This window comes from Pongo pygmaeus, chromosome 6 (assembly GCF_028885625.2).
Source record: "Pongo pygmaeus isolate AG05252 chromosome 6, NHGRI_mPonPyg2-v2.0_pri, whole genome shotgun sequence".
NCBI lineage: Eukaryota > Metazoa > Chordata > Mammalia > Primates > Hominidae > Pongo > Pongo pygmaeus.
The window spans coordinates 52,401,235-52,426,884 of record NC_072379.2 but is presented as its reverse complement, the minus strand read 5'-3'; the positions used below and the strand labels follow the sequence as shown (position 1 = coordinate 52,426,884).

Here is a 25,650-nt window from a genome sequence, read left to right as displayed (position 1 = left end):
AGTCGTTCCAGGGACCTAATACTAGGGAATGGCCTTAGGTTTGTTCTAGATATCTTGGTTATACAATCTACATGCACTTACTTTTCTAAATATGCTTTTTTTCTCTCTTTTCTTAGGGAGGCAGGACACAATGTGTGAGAGAAGTCTGTCCCATTCTCTCCTGTCCCCAGCACCTTAGTCACATACCCCCAGGACAGTGCTGCCCCAAATGTTTGGGTGAGTTACTATTTTCAGGTCAAAGAACAATGTAATTTCTTCTCAAAGTTTCTGCTGGGAGTGTTTATCCACGTTGTTGTTTTGAGATTCTCAAGTTGTCCTATTTTGTGGCTTGTTAGAGACAACTACCTCTTCTAATTACAGAAGTGGAAGGTGTGTACAGGGTTTGCTTCTTAACGGAGGCCTCCAGGGAGGCTTCTCTCTTATCCTCACTTGCATCTGTAACTGGGTACACCAGAAGACCTGGGATAATTCTCCCTTGTGGTGAGAAAGTGTCGAAGAAACTATCTTTAATAGGGCATATGCCTATTAACAGGAACATGTTTTAAAGATATTTGAAGTAAACCCATAGAGGAATATAGACTAGTGTTACTTTCAGAGTCAAAACCATGCAGGAAGAAACACATGCAAGAAGATGAGAGTTTTGGAAGGAAATAGTGAATAATAGCCAACAGAAAGAGAGTATGTTCTCTTTCTTATTGAACATTTAATAGGTATTAGGCACCATGCTAGGCACTTTATATTTTTTTTCTCATTTTATCTTCTCAAGAAGCTGTGAGATGTAGGTACTAAGCATATAATTCCTATGTGTAATGCAGGTGCTATTGTTAGTTTTATTATACTGAAAAGGAAGTAGATTCCTAGATGGTAGCCCAGCCAGTGGGTTGTGGATTTGATATCCGACCACAAATCTGTGTGATTCCTGAGCCCAGCTCTAACCTGCTGCAGCTCACCTTCCCTGGTGTCACAAGAGGGCTGCATGCACGGTGCCAGCTGAAAGGGGACAACTTATGATGGGTATTTTCTAGGGCATGAGGTTCTTTGGCTTTTGCTTATATGCTACCTACTTCTTCTTCTTCTTTTTTGTTTTTTTATTTTTATTTTTATTTTTTTGGGACGGAGTCTTGCTCTGTTGCCAGGCTGGGTACAGTGGTGTGATCTTGGCTCACTGCAACCTCCACCTCCTGGGTTCAAGTGATTCTTGTGCTTCAGCCTCCCAAGTAGCTGGGACTACAGGCACGTGCCACCACACCCAGCTAATTTTTGTATTTTTAGTAGAGACAGGGTTTCGTCATGTTGGCCTGGATGGTCTCGATCTCCTGACCTTGTGACCCACCCACCTCAGCCTCCCAAAGTGCTGGGATTACAGGCGTGAGCCACCACGCCCAGCCTATGATACCTTCTTAATGATTCCTGGGCCCTTGAGCTAGTTGAGGTCAGACTATTAAGTTTCAAATAAATATGGTGGCTTGAGCCACCACGCAAATACAACAGAAGCTCCAGCAACCTCCTTAGAATCTCCAGGGATCCTTGAGGGGCTAATATTTTCCCTAATTGCCTCTGGCTTGGTGTTTCTGCTCCTGCTATTTCTCTTGATTTTCTTTCCTTCCTTCCTCCCTCCCTCCCTCCCTCCGTCCCTCCCTTCCTCCTTCCTTCCTTCCTTCCTTCCCTCCTTCCTTCCTTCATTCCTTCCTTCCTTTCTTCCTCACTTTCTTGCTTTCTTGCTTTCTTTCTCTTTCTATCATTTTGTCCTTTTAGAGGCATCTCCCCTCAAGTCTGTTTACATCTGTGATGGAGAGCAGATTTCCCTGAGGGTTTGCAGGCAATAAGAGTGATTATTTTACACAGAAGCATATTGAACAACATAAAATGTGATATTAAGCGCTCTCATTCTTAAAAGGTCTTAGTTGTTTTGCCTTTGGGAGAATTTTACTGATTGTCCCTTCTATTTGAGCTCCAGCCTCCTGTCAGTTAATGCCCATGCCTTTTCCTCGAATCCTCTCTCCTTTCTTTCAGAGTTTACTGTCTTCAACTCTGAAACAACCTGTTGATTTATTTTTCTCTTTCCCAAATTAGCACAGTCATACCATGAAGTCTATTTTTTTATGAGCAAGTTGACAAATAAAGGTATTTTGTTAAACTAGTAGCTTTCTCCTCTTTTATGGCTTCTTCTGCTAACTTCATCTAACAATGCTTGCCTTCCTGCTACACACACACAGACGCACATACACCTGCTACACACACATACACACACACACACGTTTAAAGTAAATGTGAAACAGAAGAACAAAGAAGAATTGCTTAGACATGCCTGATTAAAGACATTTTCACTTCTATGTGTTCTGTTTGGGTTGCCAGTGTGTGTCAGTGTCCCTAGAATAGGGTTAGCCAGTTCAGTGTGACACACATCATCATGCTGTGGGCCATGGTTGAAGCAGTGGCCACTTAAGCAGGAAAGCCATTGCAAAGGAGGTGGTATTTGGGTCTGGCCCCAAAGATAAGTAAGCTTGATTAATGCTTTGAAGCTGGTACTGTGGATATGCTGGGTCAACTCAGAAGCTTCCCATATGAGCAACAGCTATTGTATTGAATGCAGGTTTTTCTGTTCATTTGTGGTTATAAGACATACTACAAAAGGAACAATACGTTTTGAGAAACTTGAAAATCTCTTTTTTGGTTGGGCTAGACCCCCGTGGAATGACATGGAAATGTCTTAAGTCAGGCTGTACACAAAGTCTCTGAACCACTCCCTTGAATGTTTTATCTTATGTTGGACCATGATGACTTTGGGATTAAGGTAAGATTTTATGCTCTTTGAGGGTAAAAACAAACATCCCCACACAACAAGAAACAAAGACAAAAAAGCAAACAAACACTACGATGCTTTCTAGATGCTGAAATCTTAGTCTAATTAGACTTTAGATGATTGGGTGCTGTTTTGCTCTTAAATTTTCCCTTGGGCAGGGTTCGTTCACATGATATACCTCTGCCTTTTGCATTACAACATTCCTTTCCTCGTTTTCCTCATTCTCAATGGAGAGTCTCAGCACAGGTCAGTGTACACAGAGCAGCACCCAGTGCACTCTAATTGACACAGCCCAGGTTCATATTTGAATTATATCACCTCTAATAATCATAATACATAACATCTGCCATTTATTGAGGGTGTGTAATGAACATCAGGCACTGCTCCAAGGGCTTTATATTTACAATTTTAGGTAAAATTTTCATTTTAGTGAGGAAGAATTTAAGCGATTGGTCACATTTGTTCAGGGGGATAAGCACATTGGAGAGTCTGTTTGTCGATCAGTCAATAAATCAATTGATCAATAGACCCATCCAGCCATTCCTCCACCTGTGGAACAATATTGCCTGCTATAGTGGTAGTATAGGCAACAGGCTATGGGAATGCAGAAAGGGGGTTAATAACTCTAAGAGGTAGAAGGGCCTCTGCAGAAACAATGTGGAGCTCAGCCATGAAGAAGGTGCATTTTGATTGGTGGAGGATGAAGCTTCTACACGGAGATCTGTATCTATCTATTCATTTATCTTCTGCCTTTTGCCAGCAAGGGTTTAAGACCACTTACAAAATACATGAAGCATATGTAGATAAAGGATAGTAAAAAGGCAAACCAGATTATCACAATTAAAAAAAATTACTCAACTGAAGCAGAGATGTTTTAGATTATTAAAGGACAGAAATACATCTCTGATGGACTGATTAAAAGGATGATAATGTTTAAAGCAGTGAAAAATGACTTCACCATCATTTTTGTCGTAAATACAAAAAGTAACTGCTCATTCATATTTCTTATTATAATGTCCTAAAACTAAGGTGCAATTAGACAGAAGTGATTATAATGGGATGGGCAAAATCTATGTGATCCAGGCTGTGCACAGCTTTCTGATGCTTCAGGGTAAACCTATTTGGGTTCCTTAGAGGAATATTTAGGGAAAGAATGAATTTTTTTATTTTGCAGATAATCCTTTAATTTAGTATGTCAGTTCTTAGGAAGTTCAAGAGACTCAAGATCTGGGTGTGCACATAATACCTGTGTTAGTTGGGGAATTAACAATCATCATGCTAAATCATGCCTAGCCATGAAAGAGTTTTTGGTTGTATGCTTTAATATTAACACCATAGTTAGAGGTAGTGACATGGCAATGTGGTATTGATGATGCCATTTTATAAGTGAAGTCAGTGAGGCCTGGAGAAATCATACTCAATGGTCACGAGGGAGTCCATATGTAAGATCCAAATTATAACTCACTTCCACCTTTTGAGGGCCAACAAGTTTGCTCTTGGTGGTGAGAACCAAACTAATGATTTAGTTCTGCATCTATATTGTATCCTGGCCTTGAGGTTAGCTATGATAGGAAGATAGCATGTTTTTCTTGACTCCTACTAACAGTTATTCCAACAACTCTAATTCTGAGAACAGTATTTAGTATGTTTAGGTATTTTGAGCATTTCATTGGGCCTACTGATAAACAGAACTTGCTATTAATCTTTTACAAGAAGAAAGAGTGGTACGAATAGAAATTTGATCAGTGAACATGAATTAACTTAGTCTTTAATTAAAGTAACATTGCAGAGATGTTTTAATGTGCTTCAAAGAGTAGAAACTCAATTATTAAAAGAAAGGAGGAAATTAGATTGTACTCTTTATTTGGGATTGCTGTTTTGATCCTTTTGTTCACCAATCCGGTCCTTACATTAGGGAAAACCAAGCCAGTTCTACAGAGATACTATGCCTATGAAAGGCTGGACACTCGACATGTGCCTCTGTGTGCCCTTTGAGCTAGCTTCACCCTTTATTCCTTTATGTAATTTCATAACTGAAATGCTATCTTAGTCTGTTTAGACTACTCTAATAAAATACTATAAACTCTGTAGCTTGTAAACAACAGAAATTTATTTCTCACAGTCTTGGAGGCTGGGAAGTCCAAGAACAAGGTGCTAGCAGATTTGCTGTTTGGATCATAGATGGTGTCTTCTTACTTTATTGTCATGTCGTGGTGAGGGTTCTCTCTGGAGCCTCTTTTATAAGGGCACTAATCTAAGTCATGAGAGCTTTGCTCTCCTGACCTAATCACCTTTCAAAAGCCCCACCTCCTAATACCATTACATTGGTGATTAGAATTTACCCTATGAATTTAGTGGAGACACAAATGTTCAAACCATAGCAAACAATATTTCATTAGTTCCTTTTGCTCATTCGAGACCTTCTTGAGATCTTGATTCCTCCTACCTCCACCCACCTCCCCCACTGCCCATACCCAATTTTTAGATAATTTTACTCATTCTTTAACAAGCTCCTCGGGCATTATATCTTCTAAGAATTCTTCTCTGACCTCCCAATTCCCACAGTTTCTAGATCGTCTTTTTTCCAGAACTTACCTTACTATTGTATTGAAACAGCCTTTGATGAGTTTGCCTTTTCACTAGACTGTGAGCTCCATGAGAGGAGCTCATGTCTTAGTGATTTTGGTTCACTGTGATGAACACATTATAGATTTGTTGAACTTACAAGCTTCATTGTGGAATCACTCTTTTTTAACAAACATTATCCAAACTAATGACTCCTGGGGATCCTTTAGGCCTGTCTGACCCAAGGCTCTATTTTTGTGCTCCAGACTTACCTGGTCTTATGAGAATGTATAATGGACCTATGATGGAATCGCTGATGACAAAATGGGACATCCCTGATTCTGTCTTACTTACACTGTGCTTCTGTTTCTCTCTAGGTCAGAGGAAAGTGTTTGACCTCCCTTTTGGGAGCTGCCTCTTTCGAAGTGATGTTTATGACAATGGATCCTCATTTCTGTACGATAACTGTACAGCTTGCACCTGCAGGGTAAGGCAGTTCTGAGAGGCTGTGGTCTAGCAATGATAGGGTTTGGGTTTCAGTGTTAACATCACAGCCATAGCCAAAGCCAATAGTGTATTATATATACACCATATACACCATCGTTAATGCCATTTTACAAGGAAAATCACACTCAAGGTCACCAAGAACTTACACATAGGATCCACACTATAGCTCAATCATCTTCTAAGGACCGAGAAGTTAGCTCCTTGTAGTGAGAATCAGGCTCCAAGGGCCTGTTCTGAGGATTTTCTAAAATCAGACAAATACATATGGCAGTGCCCTCTGGCTCTAATTATCCAAGATGAATTCTCTAACACACCTGGCAATAAAAATTGCTTTTAATCACATTCAAAAGAAGAGAAAGGCATGGATTTACAGTTCATCACAAAGATAAACCTGGCAGTTTAGGAGGAGAGTATTTATGTGTTGTTTATTGTATCATGTCTTATTTGAAGCTTTGCTCATTTTTCTCAAAAGGCAACCAGAAATCTAATTACTGCTAAAGAAAGAATTCCACAGCTTCAGAATTTTAAAGGGACACACATCACACATTCATAGAATGTACTTATGCAGTAATTTATTTTGGAAACCAAGAAGAAATACATTTATCAGGGAGGACTTTAGGATTATTCATTAGTGAGTTAATGAATCACATCTGTCTGACAAGTTTAGAATACACTTTGGTGGTGATGGTTGTTGTTGTTGTTTGTTTTTAATAGTTAAAGGTCTGGAGAGGGAAAGAGGGGAGCTCTACTCAATGTCAGCTATGAGTCAATAGCTGGGATTAGAGCTCAGTAGTTCTTGATTACATGCTTTGTTCAGTAGCATGCACCACTTCAGGAGGTGGTTGGTTAAGGGCTGAACTGTCCGTTCCCCTGAGCACCAAACATGGAGTAATTCCTAAGCCTGAGAATACCTTACCGAAGCTTTTTCCTCCTCCCATGGTTTGTGTTATCCTATGCTAAACGTATAGCACCCCCTTCTTGCCTTGGCCTTCATCCTCAGGACTTTTCCTCTCCACTAAGAATTTCGCAGGAGATAGCTTCCCCTTGGGGATACTGAGCCTTTGATGAAACATATCACATTCCCAATTCTCTTGCTCACAGGAAAGCCTGGCATCCCATGAATAGGAGTTAGTTATACTTGCCATGCTTTGGGTTCATGGGTTCCTTGAGAGATGATTAGGTAATACATCTCAGTGTGTAGCAGGAAGTATAATTAATACTCTTCCTCCAAAAGGGTGTTTTACTAGAGTATGAATTCACAGTCATCTTGGGGATATTAAATGCTTGAAAAATCAAGCTGCAATCATTTTGAGTAATCAGTATTACTTTCTGTCTGCTTTGAGCTTCCCTTTTTAGCATCCCCATCCAGTGTTTCTTATGATTTCCATGGCAGGTGCAGGAACCTGTTGAATACGATTTAATACAGTTGGCTCTTCGACAATGTGGGTGTCGGGCATTGATTCCCTGTACTATTGAAAATCCATGTCTAATTTTTGACTTCTTAAAGACTTAACTAATATCCTACTATTGACTGAAAGCCTTACCAATCATATAAACAGTCAATTAACACATATTTTGCATTTTCTATGTATTACATACTGTATTCTTATAACGAAGTAAGGTAGAGAAAAGAAAATGTTATTTAAAAGATCATAAGGAAGAGAAAATATATTCACTATTTAATAAGTGAAAATTGATTATCATAAAGGTCTTCATCTTCTTTGCATTGAGTAAGCCGAAGAGGAGGAGGGGTTGGTCTTGTCTCAGGGGTAGAAGAGGCAGAGGAAGTGGAAGGGGAGGGAGGAAAGGCAGGCACACTTGATGTAACTTCTATTGAAAAAATTTCTGAGTGTAAGTGGACCCATGCAGTTCAAATCTATTTTGCTCAAGTGTCAATTGTAGTTTTCTGCATGCAGGATGGTTTCAGATCTCTGTGCCTTCAAATTTGACAATTTCTCTACCAGCAACGTTATTACCATCTTTAAATTTGATTAGCAGATGCTTCTTCATCCACAACAGCCTATCTCAGGTGTCATACAACCTGAGAGGCTTTCCTGGCTTACCTGGATAGGTAACTTTCCGCTTGTCTTTGCTATCTTTACACCTTTGCTAGTTCTGTTTGCCACATTATAATTGCAATTTGCTTGATTACACAGTTATCTCCTTTCTTACATTGTGAAGAACCCCTTGAGGACAGGAGTACATTTATCCATCTCTGTATTTGTATTCTCATTGCTTAACACAGTGCTAGGTACCACAGTCTAATGATATGTACATAAAGCATGCTCTCTCTCTCCACACACACATACACACACATACACAATGAAAGCAGGGAGATCTATGGTGAAACATGCATTGTTTGAGAGCTAGGGAGTGCCCTTGTTTTTAAACAGGAAATCAGGATATGCAGTTTGACAAAGGATTATTTTTTTTCCAATTGAAGTTGGTTTATAATAATTTCTATGTGCCAGGTATTTTACATTTAAGAGGCACAGTAAACCTGAGAAACAATAGGCAGAAGAGCACTTTTTTTTTGAAATCAAATCATACTTCTTTAACTTACAGGTGATATAAACTCTTCACCTTCAGTGGATAAGTGGCCTGGTCAAAGTCACTCCACTACATTAGAGCTCTGGAACGCAGGTCCAGTTTTGAAACTGCTGGTTCAGTTCCTTGGTGAGCACAGAACACACTTGAGGAATCTTGTCCTGAGGTGGTGCCTTTGCTCTTAACTTTTACCCTCTGACCAAAGATATCGTACCTTTATGTTAAGCTCCAAAAGGTGGCATAAAGCCATGGAGGAGACCCAAGAGAGCACTATTAGTGCAGGTTGCAAAGAGGTAGAGGGCAGGAAGAAGGAAACTGGTGGTTCGTGGGGAGCTGGGCGGTCTTGCCACATGCTGGTGGAGTGGGCTCATCAGTCTCTGGAACGTGAAATCATAAATCCTTGGGAGGTAGGGGTTACGTGCCATAGTTTCCATAGTGCCCTCATATTCTAGTCTAGATACTTAATCAACAAATCACATTTTGAAGTGAATGAAAGATTTGTTGCAATAAATTAAAATACGGTACCTTACAGACTTTGACACAGATAGTTATGGGTTATGAAAGGAAGGCCAGGTAGGATGTTTGGTAGAGGTGAAAATCATTTTTAATTTCTATTTTGCCTTTGGGCCCCCAGGACTCTACTGTGGTTTGCAAGAAGAAGTGCTCCCACCCTGGTGGCTGTGACCAAGGCCGGGAGGGCTGTTGTGAAGAGTGCCTCCTACGAGTGCCCCCAGAAGACATCAAAGTGTGCAAATTTGGCAACAAGATTTTCCGGGTATGTCATGAGACAGGCACATGGGAACTCCTGTATTACTACGCTGACAATTAAAAAGCTCCAGACATGAGGCAGATTGGGTTATCCCATAATTTCTATATACATATACAAATGTATTTGTGTGCATATATTAATAGAATGTATTTATATTACCGTATTTTTTATATATATATATAGTTAGAATCAAGTGCAGATGGGGCAGAGAATCAACCGTCTGAAAGATGTTTTTCTTGACTATGTTTTTGCTGAAATATGTTAAGCCTGTAAAACCTGCCTGAATATCTAGGAGTACCTCGTCTCGTTGGAGATGCCCAGTGACACTTGTCAAGGTGATGATCTTTGTCAAGATCCTGACGTATCTATACAGCTTGATGCTTTTAGAAATTTTTCACAAAGCTACCTTTGCAAAGAAAAATTTTCTCATTTGGAAGATATTCAGATAAGGATGTTAATAGTGTGTGTAGTTGAGCCAGGTGAGAGAGCTCTGCCCAGCTGAATGGAAAAGGTTGTCTTTTGGCCATCTGTTACCAATCTCAGGTGTATTTTACATTATTCTCTGAGGACCCCAAGTGGGAAACAGTGCAATGGCCATTTAAACTTCAAAATGCAAGATGGTTGGCTTTGTCCAAAGTACCTCCTATCTAGTCCATTTTCCCTAGGGGTGAAAGGAGTCAAATCACTCTGTACCGAAGCTGTCACCTCATGATACCCATGAGAATCAAGACCCACATAAACAAGTCAGTTGTGGTAGCTCTGCAGGCGTGCTGCACTGAGCCAGACTTCCTATCACACTGAAGTAGTTGGAGGGAGAGGTCTTGGTTCTGATGGAATAGTAAGAAGACATGAGGTGTTGCATGGTCTCACTTATAAGTGGGAGCCAAATGATGGGATCACATGGACATGGGAGGGGAACAACACACACTAGGGCCTGTTGGGGGGTAGGGTGGAGGGAGGGAGAGTATTAGAAAGGATGGCTAATGCATGCTGGGCTTAATAACTAGGTGATGGGTTGATAGGTGGAGTAAACCACTATGGCACACGTTTACTTATGTAACAAACATGCACATCCTGCACATGTACCCCAGAACTAAAAATAAAATAAAATAAATTAAAAAAGAGAAAACAATTGAGGACAAAAAAAGACATGAGGTGTCATGCCCAGTGAAGGGGGAGGCATGTGTGTTGTGTTTACACCAGACTTTCAGAGATGCTCATATGTCCTCTTGATATAAAGTCTCCTCCTCCTCTGTCTCCAGAACACCCAGATGAAATAGCCTCACTCTCACCATGGTGCTGTGTGCAATGCACTTTTGCACTTTCTTTTTTTTTTTTTTTTAAGATGGAGTCTCGCTCTGTCGCCCAGGCTGGAGTGCAGTGGTGTGATCTTAGATCACTGCAACCTCCACCTCCCGAGTTCAAGTGATTCCCCTGCCTCAGACTCCTGAGTAGCTGGGATTACAGGTGCATGCCACCATGCCTGGCTAATTTTTGTATTTTTAGTAGAGATGGGGTTTTGCCATGTTGGTCAGGCTGATCTCGAACTCCCGACCTTGTGATCCACCCTCCTTGGCCTCCCAAAGTGCTGGGATTACAGGCGTGAGCCACCACGCCTGGCTGCAATAAACTTGTAAGTCACCTTGTAAAAACGGTTCCTTTAAATGACTGAGGCTTAAAATAATTCATGGAGACATGGGTTCCTAGAAATGTGTACTCAGAGAACTTAGAACAGTCAGGTGTCCTTTAAGGCAGGTTCAGTTAGGTCTTTCTCTCTTGAAAGGCACTAGAGGGTAGACAGTTCTTAAAATAGCTTCAAAAAGTCAGGACGGGAAAGAGGCGGGGGAGTCATCAAATATCTCAACTGTTTCTGTTTTTAACAAAAATCTGCTGCTTGGATCTGCAAGCTCAGGAAGGAATCCTTGTTTTGTTTTCAGCCCAGCTCTGTTGTCTGTGATCTTTTTTACCCACAAGCAAGGATGCACATCCCTGCCTGTCCTCCAGAGGTACAAGGGCTTTTTGTGGTATTTGGCCTTCACAGATTATACCTTTCATGAGTGAAAGAAATTCCTCAAATAGCTCTTTCTGTCGGAGCAAGGATCTAGTCTAGGAAATGTGTCCCAAAATGCTGCCCTGCATTTTGAGAGGAGAGGACTAGATAGGCAGGGACAGGATATCCGTGGCACTTGGAGTCTTCTCTCTGAGCTCTGCATTTTCAGTGGCTTGCCCATCAAGTGTCTGTCTAAGCACTGGGAGTCGTTTGAGTTAGCCTCTCTTTTATGCATGTCCCATATGGGCCAGAACCATGGCACATCTGGTAATTAACCACCTCTGGACATCTCAATTAACTATTGGTGCTTGGGACGGCTTAAATATTTTAGTCTTATCAAACAGGAAAATTAGATTTCTGTCATTGTATCATGTATGAAAATTCATGCTTGGTTTTCCCCTAGGGTGGAACTAAGTAAACAATGCATGACAACAAGTCATAAATATGACTTGGTTAAACACACAATAATTATTTTTATATCCGGGGGGGGGGAACACACACACACACACACACACACTTGCACACAATCTGAAATCTTCACTAATCTTTATCTTAAATCAGTTGGGTGTAGACAGACACCTGAGTCATTTAGTCTAATGATGGCATCCCTCACTCAGGGCAAGAAATGCTTTCCTCCATGGAGAGATTACAGTCTGTTGCCTCAATTCCTGTCAGCCTCCAGCTGCTGACAGGATCCTGTGCCCTCTCTTGTAGGATGGAGAGATGTGGTCCTCTATCAATTGTACCATCTGTGCTTGTGTGAAAGGCAGGACGGAGTGTCGCAATAAGCAGTGCATTCCCATCAGTAGCTGCCCACAGGTATGTTTGGAACACAGATTGACTTTACCTTAGTGTCCTGAGAAATGTCCTGTGTGTGGCACCGTTGCATGCCATCTTCCAAACACAGACTCCAGCTCCCCCAAAGCCTGTACATTCCTGACTAGCCAAATGCCCCTCGCAAAGTTTGCTCATTCTTCTTGCAGATTTTATCCTTGCATGAAAATAGCTCTTGCTTTGCTCTTGTCCCAATTCTGATTTCTTATTGACATCTCCCATTCATTCTGTAAAACTTCTCCAACTCCTGCAAGATCTCTTTCTTTGTTTTCTTTTGCCAGGTTTTGTTTAACATCGTAACTGTCTTTTGCCTTTTCATCTTTTCTCTCCCTTGTCAAATCAGAGCTTTCCTCTTTTAGCCATTCAAAGTAATATGTGGTTGTTTATTAATACTTCCCCAAGGGGGTTCTCCTGCCTCACAGCACCCCCCAATTTCTTTGCTGAAGTTTTCTCTCTCTAATCCTGGCCTCCATTGTAGCCCCAAATGGAAATAGCGTCCTTATGGAAATATCTCTTTTCAAAAACCCATAGCTCCAGCACACTGAATAAAGCAACCATTATCTTCTAAAGCATGAGGTTCATTGAATTCACCTCAGCAACTTGAAACCTTTTAAAGTTTTATACATTTTGGGAAAATGTCAAACCTATTCAGCACCTTCCCATGAATGAAAAAATATATCCATATATTCAGGACATGTCCTCCCTTCTCTGTTATAGACAGCTTTTAATTTTATTCACATCTGTTATTATTATAAACAAAAGTTGCTGTTTTTACTTGACTGCCAAATAAGGCACAAAAAAACAACAGCTGTTGCTATTGCACAACTGAATAAAGAGGAGAGGAAAAAAAGAAAAAAAAAAACCCTAATTAGTCTTGCTTTAAAAAGCCTCAGACATAAAACTGAAAGCCTCCCATAAAAGAAAAAAAAAAAGAAGATACAATAAGTAGACTTGAACACGGTCTGCTTATAAATATTCATTGGGAAAAATGGGATCACATCATTATGCCAGTCCTCCGGGAACCCTCGCTGCTAATGAACTCTTGCAGCACATGTTAGTAATAATGGGCTTCCTTATTCTACAAGACAAAAACAGGATGCTGTGCCAACCTGGTGGCTCAAGTAACTAGCCTCAGCAGGCCGCCATGGAGTTTCCAGCTTCACTTGAATTCTGCCACTTGTAGCTGGATTGATAGTTTTCACTGTGCTCTTGCTGGGGGAGGGGAGGGCGGGGGGAGGTCAACGTTCTTTATGTCACTGGTGTCTCATTAGCCTTTCATCATTGTGGACCACATTTGGGCCAGGGGCATCCATCCCTCCAAGCAGAGGCCTTTCCCTGCCCCACCCACCCCCTCCACGCCTTGTCAAAGCTTGTTGGTGCCCCTGCCAAGGCCCCTGCCTCAGGGGCCACATTTCTGTTTCTAGGCTTCCTTCCAACCACTCCTCCAGTTCACACTTTCCCTTCTCAGGGGCCAGCAGGAGGTCTTTGGAAGATAACTCAGCTCTATCTACCATGGAAATCTTGTGAAAAACTTACTTCCCCTCCCCTACATTGCCTGGGAAAATTTTGAAAAAAAAAAAAAGAGAGAGAGAGAGAGGAGGAGCTTGTATTCCCTGTTCTGTCTTTCCTGGCTACTGCATATCTCTTTTTCCAGATGTAAATGTTTCTTGTGGAAGAAGGGTTTTATGATTGGATTCCCTATCTATCCTGCCCCCCCTGCCCCATCCTGCAACTCCCCCAGAGGCAAAGGAGTGCCATTTGTGAGAAGGCCTATGAGGGCTGCAGTGGGGACTGGGTCATCAGGACACTGTCATCTCTCCATCTCTAATACGTACTGAGATTTTATAGTCACAACACTAATCTCATTTAATGCTAACATCACCCCTCTGAGGTGGGTGCTATTTCTAGATCCTGCTTATGGAAGAGCCTGCAGCATGACCAGAGTCTTACAGCTAATTGCATATTACACAGGTGCTCTGACTTTACAGCTTGTACCTGATTTATTCCCCCATCTAATTTAGTGATATCATCACTGCCACTTTCATTTTCTGAAGATGAGAGATGGAAGTTTCCACTGAGATGTGGATGTCAGGAATCGTAATCACATTTGGTTGGGGCCTTGGCTTTAAGGTGGCTCTGCCGCGTTGGGATAAAGCACCTTAATCCTCTTGGGGCCGTCATTCCCTGGGCCTGAGCTGACCTCATTTGGCTTCATCTGCAACTGCTTTCAGTCTTGAGAAACCAAAGAGACCCCTGTGCCAAATTGCAATTGACAGCAGAGCTCTAGGCAATGAAAATATGTTGTGATGCCCCCACACTATGGGATGGCTGGCTGGGGCTGAGTTTTAAGTCTCGCTCAAAGTTGTCAAAACCTTTGATGTATCATTTTAGGCCTAGCTGATGCAAAAACAAATCAGACCTGATTAAAGATCTTCAATACTTAACCAGAATCCTTTAAGTCAATCTTTTTCTTTTTGAGTACTTAAGCCTACTGTTGATGGAAATGACCAGTAGTGAGTGAGTGAATGAGCAGTGTGTGAGCCATGTGGCTTTGACATGAGCCTTGGCAACCTCTCCGTGGTCTCTGTTTCCTTACTTCCCTGTAAACAGGGGATAAGGACAACTGCATGTGGAGGGTTATTGTGAAATTTAAATGATAAAGTACGAAGAATGCATAGCACTCAGTCTAGTGTATAGCAGATAATAAATATTAAATTAGCTTCAAGAGAAAGGACTCAAGGAGACAAAACTGCAGTGGGAAGAAAATGTCCTTTAGGGTCAGACAAAATTAGTTTGATTTTTGGTTCTACTACCCTTGTGTTGCATGACATCAATTTCTTCACCTATAAAAAGGGAAATACTCAGCTCATAAGGTTCTCGTGCATCTTAATAACAGTGATTATAAAATCTCTAATGTTCATTAAATCTTAAGAGGTCATAAGTATTAAATCCTTATCACTAACCCAACGTTACCACATAAGTAAAATATCGAATAAGATGTTTGTTATATAGCAAGTGCTCCCTAAATGTTAAACTTCTTCTACATTTCTTTTTCTCTGTGATTAACCACTGAGTCAGAGATAAGACAGCTGATTTTCTGATATGAGTCCTGAGAATACGTCACCTCTTTTAAATGTCATGCATTAAAAAAACTTAAAAGATGTGCAATGTAGGAAATTGCAGTGTATTTCCAGAAAGGTAATGGAGAACTACTCAGTGTTTCAAAATTCTCAGCTTCCTTGGCTTTGAGTGCATAACAGTGATTCAACATGGATAACATACCAGTTTCTGAAACAAGAAATCTGACTGAATTTGATCTGTAGCACAGATATTGCCCATATCCATAGTGCTGATGATTCCTGAGCTTGGATTACAGTTTATTGTTTAAGCTTCTCCAATAAGCAAAGACAGAAAGAAGGTCTTGTAGGAATCGATAGGTTGACAGATAATTCTCATTTTTATGTGTGTGCCCTTGGTCTCTAAAGGGCTAGATTTGGATATCAATGAAAAGGTTGAGTCCAGACTGTCTTCATCTTCCTTCCATGTGAGAAAAATCACACTAGTGAGCCCTTTAGGTATTATATTTCTTGGAGGATAAAAAACAGGAAAGCTTACTGAATGACTTTGCCTGGCCTTAGAACCTGATACTTGAAACTTCATTTTCACCATCTTCATCACCATCTGGGCGTTGAGTTCAAATACAGCTTGGACTGATTTCATTGGTTTATCTTGTATTAGATTTTAAAAAGATATTTGTCCCCAGCAGATCCTGTTTTTTTTTTTTTTTTTTAAACATTAACTTTGTATTTGTGTTTCTTCTGATTAGGGCAAAATTCTCAACAGAAAAGGATGCTGTCCTATTTGCACTGAAAGTAAGTTTATTCCTTTGAAAATGTGCTATTAGTATTTGTTTTGCATCTTATAGTGCAACAAGAAAAATAGGGGTGTATGTTTCCCACACATTTTATTTTTGTAGGTATATATAGGATGGGATCATCTCACCTCCCTACAGCCACTTTAAGTCAATTGTAATTCTCCCACAGAAGTACAATTGAGACAAATATAGATACTTCCATCAGAATTTGTTGCTATGAGAAATTAAGAAGATAAATGGTTTGATTAGGTTTTAAAAAGGACCAGATAACTTAATGTGCATTTTAACTGCTAATAGCATTTGTAGTCATAGCGGTTAAGATAATGCTATCCGGTAAAACCAAACATTATACAAAGTCTAGGAGGGGCTTTCCTTCTCCCATTATAAAGCCAAACAGCTGCACTTCCTGCTCCCTCACCCCACCCCCACCTCATCACCACGTCACCTGGGTGCATCCAGTCTTGCTGTTGGCAAAGAGAAAACAAGAAGTCATCAGGCTGATGGTTTTGCCATCCTATTATAGTCACGCGTCACTTAACAGGATGTGAAATGCCTTCTGAGAAATGCATCCTTAGGCGATTTTGTTGTTGTGTGAATATCATAGAGTGCACTTACACAAACCTAGATGGTATAATCAGCTACACACCTAGCCTATATGGTATAGCCTGTGGCTCCTGGGCTACAAACTTGTATAGCATGTCGCTATACTGAATATTGTAGGCAATTGTAGCACATGGTAAGTATTTGTGTATCTAAGTAGAAAAGGTATAGTAAAAATACAGTATTATATTCCTATGGGACCACAGTCCTATATGTGGTCCATCATTGACCAAAATGTTGTTGTGTGATTCATGACTATTTTTAACTGTATTCTTGAAAGTTTCTTCTAAGCATGGCCTATTCTGAAAGCCGTCTGAAACTGTACTACTGAACATACAGACAGAGCATAGCAATAGCTTCATATCATCCCCACATGTAGACACATGCCTAGATCTATTAGCAAATTGCCATTTTAGTCCTCCTGAAATTCATATGGTTTTGAGATAGCTTCCTGGAGTGTTTTACTGAAAGAGAAGTATTAGTAATGTTACTGTCAAATTAGTTCCCATGTATGATAAGTAGGATTAACAAAGTCATAAAGTCTATCAGTATGTTTTCGGAGCCAGTTATGTTTACAGAAGTGGTCTGGAAGACAGTTGAAAGCAGCTTTCACATGGGCACAGGTTTGTTCTTTCCACTTCTCTAAAATAGAGTTTATATTACTAGAATTACTAGACTCTGTTTTTTTTTTAATAGATTAGTGCCTTTGGACAATAGATATGCAGGGTCACTATATGTATGTGTGTGTGTGTATTTATATAAAACTATTAAATACAATATTTATCTACTATATATGTTACTATTTTTAGAAGCAGAGAGCTATTAAACAGTTACATATTGGATAAAATGCTGATTGAATGAATGAAAATTTAATTATAGATTTAATAAAAAAAGGTTTACTTTAAAGATAATGAAGTACATAAAATAACTCAAAGGAGGCCAATGAAGTACGACTTAGTAGAGAATAATGCAGGAAGACAAATTAGCTATGATTAACACACCAGTTGATTTAAAAACACGTGTACAATCTAGTGCATTTAATCATCCTCCCAGAAACCCTGAGGAAACTTTGTTTATGGATGGTTCAGAGGCTGCCTTCCAGTTAATTCCTTTCTGGATGAGCAGAATAGAGTCTACATTGATGAAGTTTTCCTCTGTATCCATGTAAATGCAGATGTTTGCATTTCCCCATAAAGTGTCTTCCAGTTGAAGCAGAGACAGACCTCATAGGAATGCCTCTTATTTTCCAGTTAACTCTTTCAATTTGCATGAGCACAGACTCATTACATCTGCCAATCACATTGCTGTCAGGCAGGATCACTGCTTACCAGCTTCATAAAAACATATGACCAGCCAGGCGCAGAGCCTCATGCCTGTAATCCCATGCCTGTAATCGGGAGGCTGAGGAGGGTGGATCACTTAAGGGCAGCAGTTTGAGACCAGCCTGACCAACTAGGTGAAACCCCATCTCTACTAAAAGTACAAAAATTAGCTGGGCGTGGTGGTGTGCGCCTGAAATCCCAGCTACTCAGGAGGCTGAGGCACAAGAATAGCTTGAATTTGGGAGGCAGAGGTTGCAGTGAACCAAGATCATGCCACTGCACTCCAGCCTAGATGACAGAGCAAGACTCTGTCTCAAAAAAAAGAAAAAAAAAATTACCAATCTTGTAAGAAACAGTCTAAATCTTGAATTATCTGACTTTATTTTGCAAGGATCAAACAGGTGATTATTGAGATAGTTGAGAGAAAAGCTACATTATGTTATTAGTTTATTCATTATGAGCTGGACTTTCCATATCTAGAAAACTGGTGACATTGTAAAGAAAAAGAAAAGAATACAAATGGAAGGAAAGATATTATAAAATAGAAGCAAGCTTTAAGCTGGTTATATTAAGTACCATATTGTGTTAACCATGTGAGCGAATGAGCTCATGCCTTCTATCACTGAGAGAGGCAATTGGCAAGGGAGAAAGCCAACCAGCTGGAGGGGCACCGGGAGGACAGTGACTCTGCACCTGCATAGAGCAGGTCAGTCAGTGCTGGAAGAGCCCAGGCATGTGGTTCTCTGTCCAAGTCTCAATTATATCATCAGATGGCTATTTCTCAATTTCCTTTGGTGTTCTTTCCATCTGTTTACTCTCTCCTCTCCAGCAGTTCTTCCATCATTGCTGTAAAACGCATTCTATTTGGTGAGGCTTATTTGTTCAGATTGAGTTAAGAGATGGGATGACTTCCAATTTTTAAGCAATGCCCAGTTTTTCATAATACATTCAGGTAGATTTATTCTTATGTCCTTTAGCTGTGGCTTCGAGACCTCCTACTTTGAAATTTCTTTGTCATTATATCCAGGATTCAGAACAAACTTTTGGGCACATTTTTAACTCCTTTGTAAATTGTGAAAGCTCTGTTGATATACGGATTTCTAGAGTAGAGAAAGCGAGGATGAAACTACAAAAAAGTCTAGTGATTTAACTAATTTATATCTTATTAAAACACATACACTCTCTCCCTCTCTCTCGGACGCACACACACACACACACACACACACTCTCTCTCTCTCTCTCTCTCTGTCTCTCCATGATGTTACTGCAGAGTTTTCAACCTCAGTCTTACTGAGAGTTTGGCCAGATCATTCTCTGTTGTGGGGCTGCCCTGTGCATTGCAGGTCTTTAGCAGCACCCCTGGCCTCTAACCACTAAATGCCAGTAGCATCCCCTGCAAGGTTGTGACAACCAAAAATGTCTCCAGACATTGCCAAATGTCCCCTGGGGAGCAAAATTACCCCTCATTGGGTGCCACAGGCATTCCAAATAGAGGAAACAGCATGGGTGAATGCAGACATGAGCACCTGTGATACTAGTAGCAATAACTGACCCTTGGCACCTGTGGATTAGATGCAGTAGGAAAGTAAAGTGAGACTAGAAGCCTCTGGGTTTAATTGAATATGTTTCTGTATTTTAATTCTCTAACCCTGCAAAAAATTATGAAGGCCTAATTATATCTTGAATGATTTTAAAAAGTTACTATCTTTGCTTTTGTTGCTAGGAAGCTAAAAATAAATTTGTACTCCACCTCTAAAAGCATGCAGGTTTTGAGTAATAAGTTTACTCCTGACTTCATCATATATGTCCACTCTTAACGTGTTTTCAACTATTAACTTTGTATGTCTGTAAGCTACTTCCAGCCCTTCTCTGAAAGGAGGCAAGAAGACCTCCATGCACACATACATGCATACATCAATTAAATGGATTGATTACAGAGCTGCACATACTTTCCAATTTATTTTGGTTACCAGTGGTAGCTAAATGAGTGTTGCATTATTTCCAACAGTAGTGGCATTACATTGTCTGTTTCTAAAATCCCACAGAATTTCTCCTTTATTGCCTGGGTTAGTCTTAATCTTCGTAGTGTTTGGGGGCTGTCTCAGATCCCTGAAGGGAGTAACGAAGAGGAAACTTGAAGTACATGTATAGATAGAACATTCTTATGGGCCTCTCCTTACAACAGTCAGCAGTAATGGTAATTTACAATTATGTAAGTAAGAAATAATAGAGGAGGCACAACACCATTGTCCTCCCCACAGTAGGACAGTTTTTGCAGGGTTGGCCTGAAGGAGCAATGATGATTCTCTCAAAATAGGGGAAGGAACAAAGGTCCTCTTAAAATCAGACCTGAAGGAAGTACGAAAAGCATTGCTGTCTTTTCATAACGTGGAACAGCCTCTCTTTCTCCCTTTCCAACTGAAAAGAATTAGATTTGATTTTGATGATTTATTTAAAATAAAATATTTGAAAGCTTTATAAAGCTTTCTTGTAAATGCTGTTTCTTGCCAAAGTGTGAGGCTCTAGCCTTAAGCCAGTCTGGACTTGCCTCAGCTGGGCAAACATGAGCACGGGGTAGGTGCCAGGGAGGCCACTTGCCTGTTTTGTGTGTAGCATTTTGTTTATGCAAAATGTTGTTTTACTGTGTGTTGGCAAATAGTAGGTGGAATCTTGACCTAACCACCCAACAGAGACCTGAATCAGATAAATTCTTTGCTGGCAGGATATCTGTTTTCTGACATGGAAATAATACATAGGGTCAAAGTTGTCACTAATAAGAAAGGTGCATGTGAGGTGTATATAGAGAAAGAGAGGGAGAGAGGGATGGAGAGGGGGCAGAGAGAGACTGAGATTGACAGATTGAGTGTATGAGAAAATTTAATCTCTCAGCCATCTACAAAAGCAGAGACAAAGGCAGCCCAGACGTGCATGCCCAGTCCCTGGTGTCATAGGTTCATTAAGCTGTACCTGTAGCTTCATCAGACCTAACCATCAGAATCCCAGCTTAAAACACAAGTTCACGATTACGTAACACTGAGGCTGATTGAATATGCCGAGCACAGATGTGCATTTAATTGAAATAACCTCAACTACATGTCCCACAAGTAACAGGAAATATCAAATTTCAGCAGCTCAGGGTGAGAGGAGGCTCACAGTTGCCAGGTGACTTTTTAAACCCCCCAGGGTTAGTTTCCAGCTGTGTGCAGGCTGCATTGGTGTGCCTGCTCTCCTAGGAGCCCTGCCTGCTGCCTACACCCACCGCAGCCACTCGTTTTGGCACATCTGATGTAAGCCCTCTGGGATGCGTACAGGTAGCTCCAATTAAACAGAGTGGCTGTAGGAGGGGGAGACTATAATAACAATTTCATTTATTTCCCTAGGAAAAAAACCATAATGAAACAGTAACCTAGGGGCCCATTTTATGAGAAATCTCCACTGACAGAGGTTCTGCAAATTAGTGATTCTGTGTTTGAGCAAGGTTTCTGGCCTCCAGGGCTATAAGCAACTCCAGGTCCCTTAACACCAAGAGTCTGTCCTTAACTCAGGAAAGCAAGGAAATTCGAAACCAGAGCTCAAGATGATTGTAGAATAAGAATTTGTGGTGTTGACTTTAGCCCTGCGAAGGAGGTGTTAAGCTAAGTGGCCACTGAAGTTTCTGCTCCAGCATCTGGAGTCAGGCCTGACACTTCCTCAGGCCCAAACAGCAGACAGGGATGGCAAATAAAACCGACTGTACCACACATGGTGGCTGGGAGATCCCACACCCGTAGAAGCCACGCTGGAAGGAGCATGAGGAAATCAGTTTGTTTTCTGTTTTATATGCTGTTCTGCTCTAAGGGATACTGTTACTTTAATTTTTCTTGCTGTAAATTAGTACAGAGTTGAAGGAGACTGAAGTTATTAGGAATCACCTTTTCTCTACCATCTATTGTCCATTCCCACAGGGTGTTAGTACTCAGTAAGTCCTTGATAAGTGATTATTTGATGAATTAACAATCACCACCGTCATCATCCACAGATAACAATAATAGCAATAATAACAACAGTAGTACCAGCAGCAGCAGCAGCAGCTAATATTTATTTGGCATCTGCCGTCTCTAAACACTATCTTGGGCAGTCTCATTTGGTTTCATTTGATTATCACAGCCGTCTTGTGGTCAAATAGTGCTGTTAGCTCCATTTTACAGTTGAGGGAACTGAGGCTTAGAGGTTAAGAAGGATGCTCAAGATAATTGTGGAGCCTGAATTTCAACCAGGTAGCTGGCCCGAAAGCTTGGTCTGGAATTACTTCCCTTAGCTTCTTTGTCATTTTGTACAGTTTGATAACCAGTTGAAGTTAAGAAGGGGAAGAGAAGGTCTGGAGGGCTTTGCAACTTGTAAGCATTGGAGACTGGTGAAGGACCTTAAGAGGAATTTCCAATTAACAGTGTTGTCCCTCCAACCACACCTTGGTGGAAATGGAGACTCAAGTCCCCAGGCTTTCTTCTACTGTGGCATCTCCGTCTTTCTGCTCAAGAACAGAGAAGTGGTGGTTGGTATGCTCTGAGCTCACTGACAAATCAAACTGGCTTGGTTTTCCATTTTGTTTGTTTTCCATGTCTACTAGTTTTTCCAGTTTTTTTTTTCTCATGGTAATTCAAGTTACTGGGGTCAAGTGAAGATCTCCCCAGATTTTCTTTTCAAGTACATATAGTTTTGAACTTGAAATAACTCTGTATATAATTTTCACCAGGAATGGGTAAGAGCAGAGTTGCCCTGCCTTTGGAGCTCGTCACCATTTTAGCATCAGGAAATTTGTAAGTGAAGGGACCTTAATATGAGGTCAAACCTCTCACTTCACAGGTGAGGAGACTGAGACTCACAGCAGTACTGTCTGAAAGAGCTGGGATGAGGACTTGCATATTTTTAAAAATCTCCTGATCCAGTATTCATTCTGCAGGCCTCCCTGGATTTTTGCTTGGGAAAGCTATTTTTAATACAGGTGTAGCATTATGACATAATTCAATTAAAAGCTAGTTTCTTGCTTAATTTCCAAAGAATGCATTTTATATAGAAAAAGATATGTGAATTCATTATTAGACATCTGGTACAATGTAGCCAAGGCTGCCATGTTGAATCTCAGGAAAGTTGCAAGTATCCAGTTTTGACTGAGGGTATGTGTGACGGAAACTCTTTGGTAATGATACACCTAAAATACAGCTGAACGACAAAACAAATGAACAATAGAAACCCCAAGCTGTGAAACTTAAAAAATACGCTTGGTGGGAAGTACTGTATAACTAATTATACATTACTATATGCAGAGCTGAGGCAGATTTATTTCTCTTTGGAGGTCACATCTCCTATGAGCAAAATAAAAGCAACAAAAATTGCTCCTTCTGCCGCCTCTGCAATTGCTCCTATAACTAACAGCGACTTATTGAACATTAGTCCATATCAGTCAGGTATTGTGATAAATGCTGTCCATTTTGCCATTTAATCCTTACCATGTTCCTATGAATTAGAAGCCGTCGTTAGCCTGAAGGTGAAAGAAATTAAATAGTTTGTGGTCAGCTAATACACTGGCCTACGAGACTCCAAAGCCCAAACTTTTACTCACTATTCTCTGTTCTCTATTGACTGCATTTGTATTCATTTTGGAGGTTCGCTTCCAAACAGATATGGGGTTTGCCAATTACTTTTTTTTTACATGACTAGTGGCTTCTACTCACAAGTGGTTGTATTTACTCACTTTTAAAAACTTACCTACATTTATGAGATCACTTTAAGCTCTTCAGTCTCTTGGGTTACAATACTTCAGTTGTAACCTTTGCTGGGAGTATGGAGAGATGACTCATTAGCTGTGCTATGCATGGCCCTTTGATGTGAAATTCATATTCATGAATGCTGTCATTCTTTCTCCTTATCTCTGTTCCCTTCCGCGTTAGTACTCTCTGCCCTCACTCATTGCTCCACCCCTCTTCTCTGACTTCCCATATCCTTCTTTAGTGCAAGTATCTGTTGTTTTACTTTTAGCTTTTTCATCTTGTAAACCCACAGCTCCACTTTCATGGTGCCCTTTCTGTACTTTCTCACTCTGGTTTCAGATTTGTTTAAGCTTTGAGGTCCTTAACATATCACTTCTTAACAAGATGCTAATGTGGTAGATCTCAGCTTCTTGGAGAACACGTTCTTCTTTCAAATTACTGCATTTGAATTTTGTTAATAGTTTCTACCTTTGACTCCCCCAGTTATTTGAGCTGGGAGTTGGATGGAGGGGCTAATGGCTGTTTCCAATCCCTATTTGTTGACTGAATTCTGGCGCCCCCATATCCCAGCTGCACAAGATTTGAGCCTTAATGTTATTTCTCATACTTTTGGCATTTCTCCCCCATGTTGCTAATCAATCATCAGGTTTGCTTGATTGTGTCTTTGTGATGTTTTTCAAATAAATACTTTCCTTGCCATTCCCATGGCAGCTGGACACTAATCCTATTGCTTGCATGTAATCTCCATCTCTCTTCTCCTTCACCCCTTTTTGCACACCCTTGTCAGAACCCAAACTTGGCTTTCACGGAAACCTGCACCAGCTTCCTTCACTTGCGGTTGGTTTCCCAGAGTTTGTTTTATAAAACACTAGTGCTGAGGGATAATAATGAGTAATATTTTCAAAACAAGGTTCTGTGATTAAATACACTCAGGAAATGCTGGGACAAGTAAACTTAAATGTGTTTCCTTACTGCAGAATTCTCAGAGCCCTTAATATGCTGATGTGCATGGTGAAAGAGGTTGGAGTATAGAGTGCCGCCCAAACTAATTTGAGCGGCAGAGCTTTTTTTTCTTTCTTTTTTTTAATTTCTACTTATTTTGGCAGAGCAACAGGCAGGATTGATGTTTCACAGGAAACACATCAAGAAATGCTGGTTGTTTGGGATACATTTAAACTTCTCAGGCTGGCAATAAATCTCAGGCCAATTTATTTAGACAACTTGGGTGTCTCGTATCTCCCGAAGCAGCTCTGCACTCTGGTCCGATTGGCCTCCTGATCTTCTTGTATAAGCTGCCCTCTTATCCATGTCCGTGACTTTATTTACATTCTTCTTTTGGCCTAGAAGGCTTACTTCATTCTAGCCCCAAATCTGTATTTTATGTCTTTTATAGACTACCTCAATTTACATTGTCTTTTCAACAAATCTATGCTTTCTAAGTTCGTTACAGTCTTACTCAAACCCATTTTAGCCAGCACTAGATAACTATTTGCTAGATTTGCATAACATTTATAATAAGGAAATGAATAATGACTACTCTGAGTATCTCTTATGTTCTTGGCGGCTTTGCAATGCTATCTTTATAATCACCCTGCAAGGTAATTGTTCTTAGAGTCATGTTATAGGCAAACAAATTGAGGTTATGTAGGTAGTTTGTGCATGATTTTGTAAGCCTTAAGTGGCAAAATCAGGATTCAAACACAAGACTCTTCAAAGCAATAATATGCTCAATGTCTGCCAAGCTCCAAGGAGGCTTTAAAGCTGGAAGCCAGGTTAACTTGGAGTTGTGAAACCCATCTCTTTAGCTCAGATATACAGTTCTCTCAATTGATAAATAAAAACTTCTGGCTTAAATAGAGAAGAAGATGTTTTAAGGTCAGATCTTGGATAGTGAGAGTGGCAAAAATGCATCTTCTGTATGAACTGCATATTAACATTCAGTGAGCTTTTGGCATTCTGGAAGGTGCTCTGGAGGACATGAATGAAAAGTTGATACGGACCCTGAGCTCAGAAACATTTAATGTAGTTGGGG

The 25,650-nt window shown here is 40.5% G+C and overlaps 1 protein-coding gene across 2 annotated transcripts in view; it reads left to right on the top strand.

Annotated features, from left to right (window-relative positions):
• The window catches only part of BMPER (BMP binding endothelial regulator), a 243,224-nt gene that overhangs the window by 135,004 nt on the left and 82,570 nt on the right, over positions 1–25,650 (top strand). For both annotated transcript variants that reach the window (XM_054496801.2, XM_063667397.1), the window contains exons 7-11: positions 117–216; positions 5,746–5,855; positions 9,057–9,197; positions 11,956–12,060; positions 15,902–15,947. In XM_054496801.2, coding sequence (XP_054352776.1) covers positions 117–216; positions 5,746–5,855; positions 9,057–9,197; positions 11,956–12,060; positions 15,902–15,947 — 502 coding nt within the window. The remainder of the gene's footprint in view (positions 1–116; positions 217–5,745; positions 5,856–9,056; positions 9,198–11,955; positions 12,061–15,901; positions 15,948–25,650) is intronic.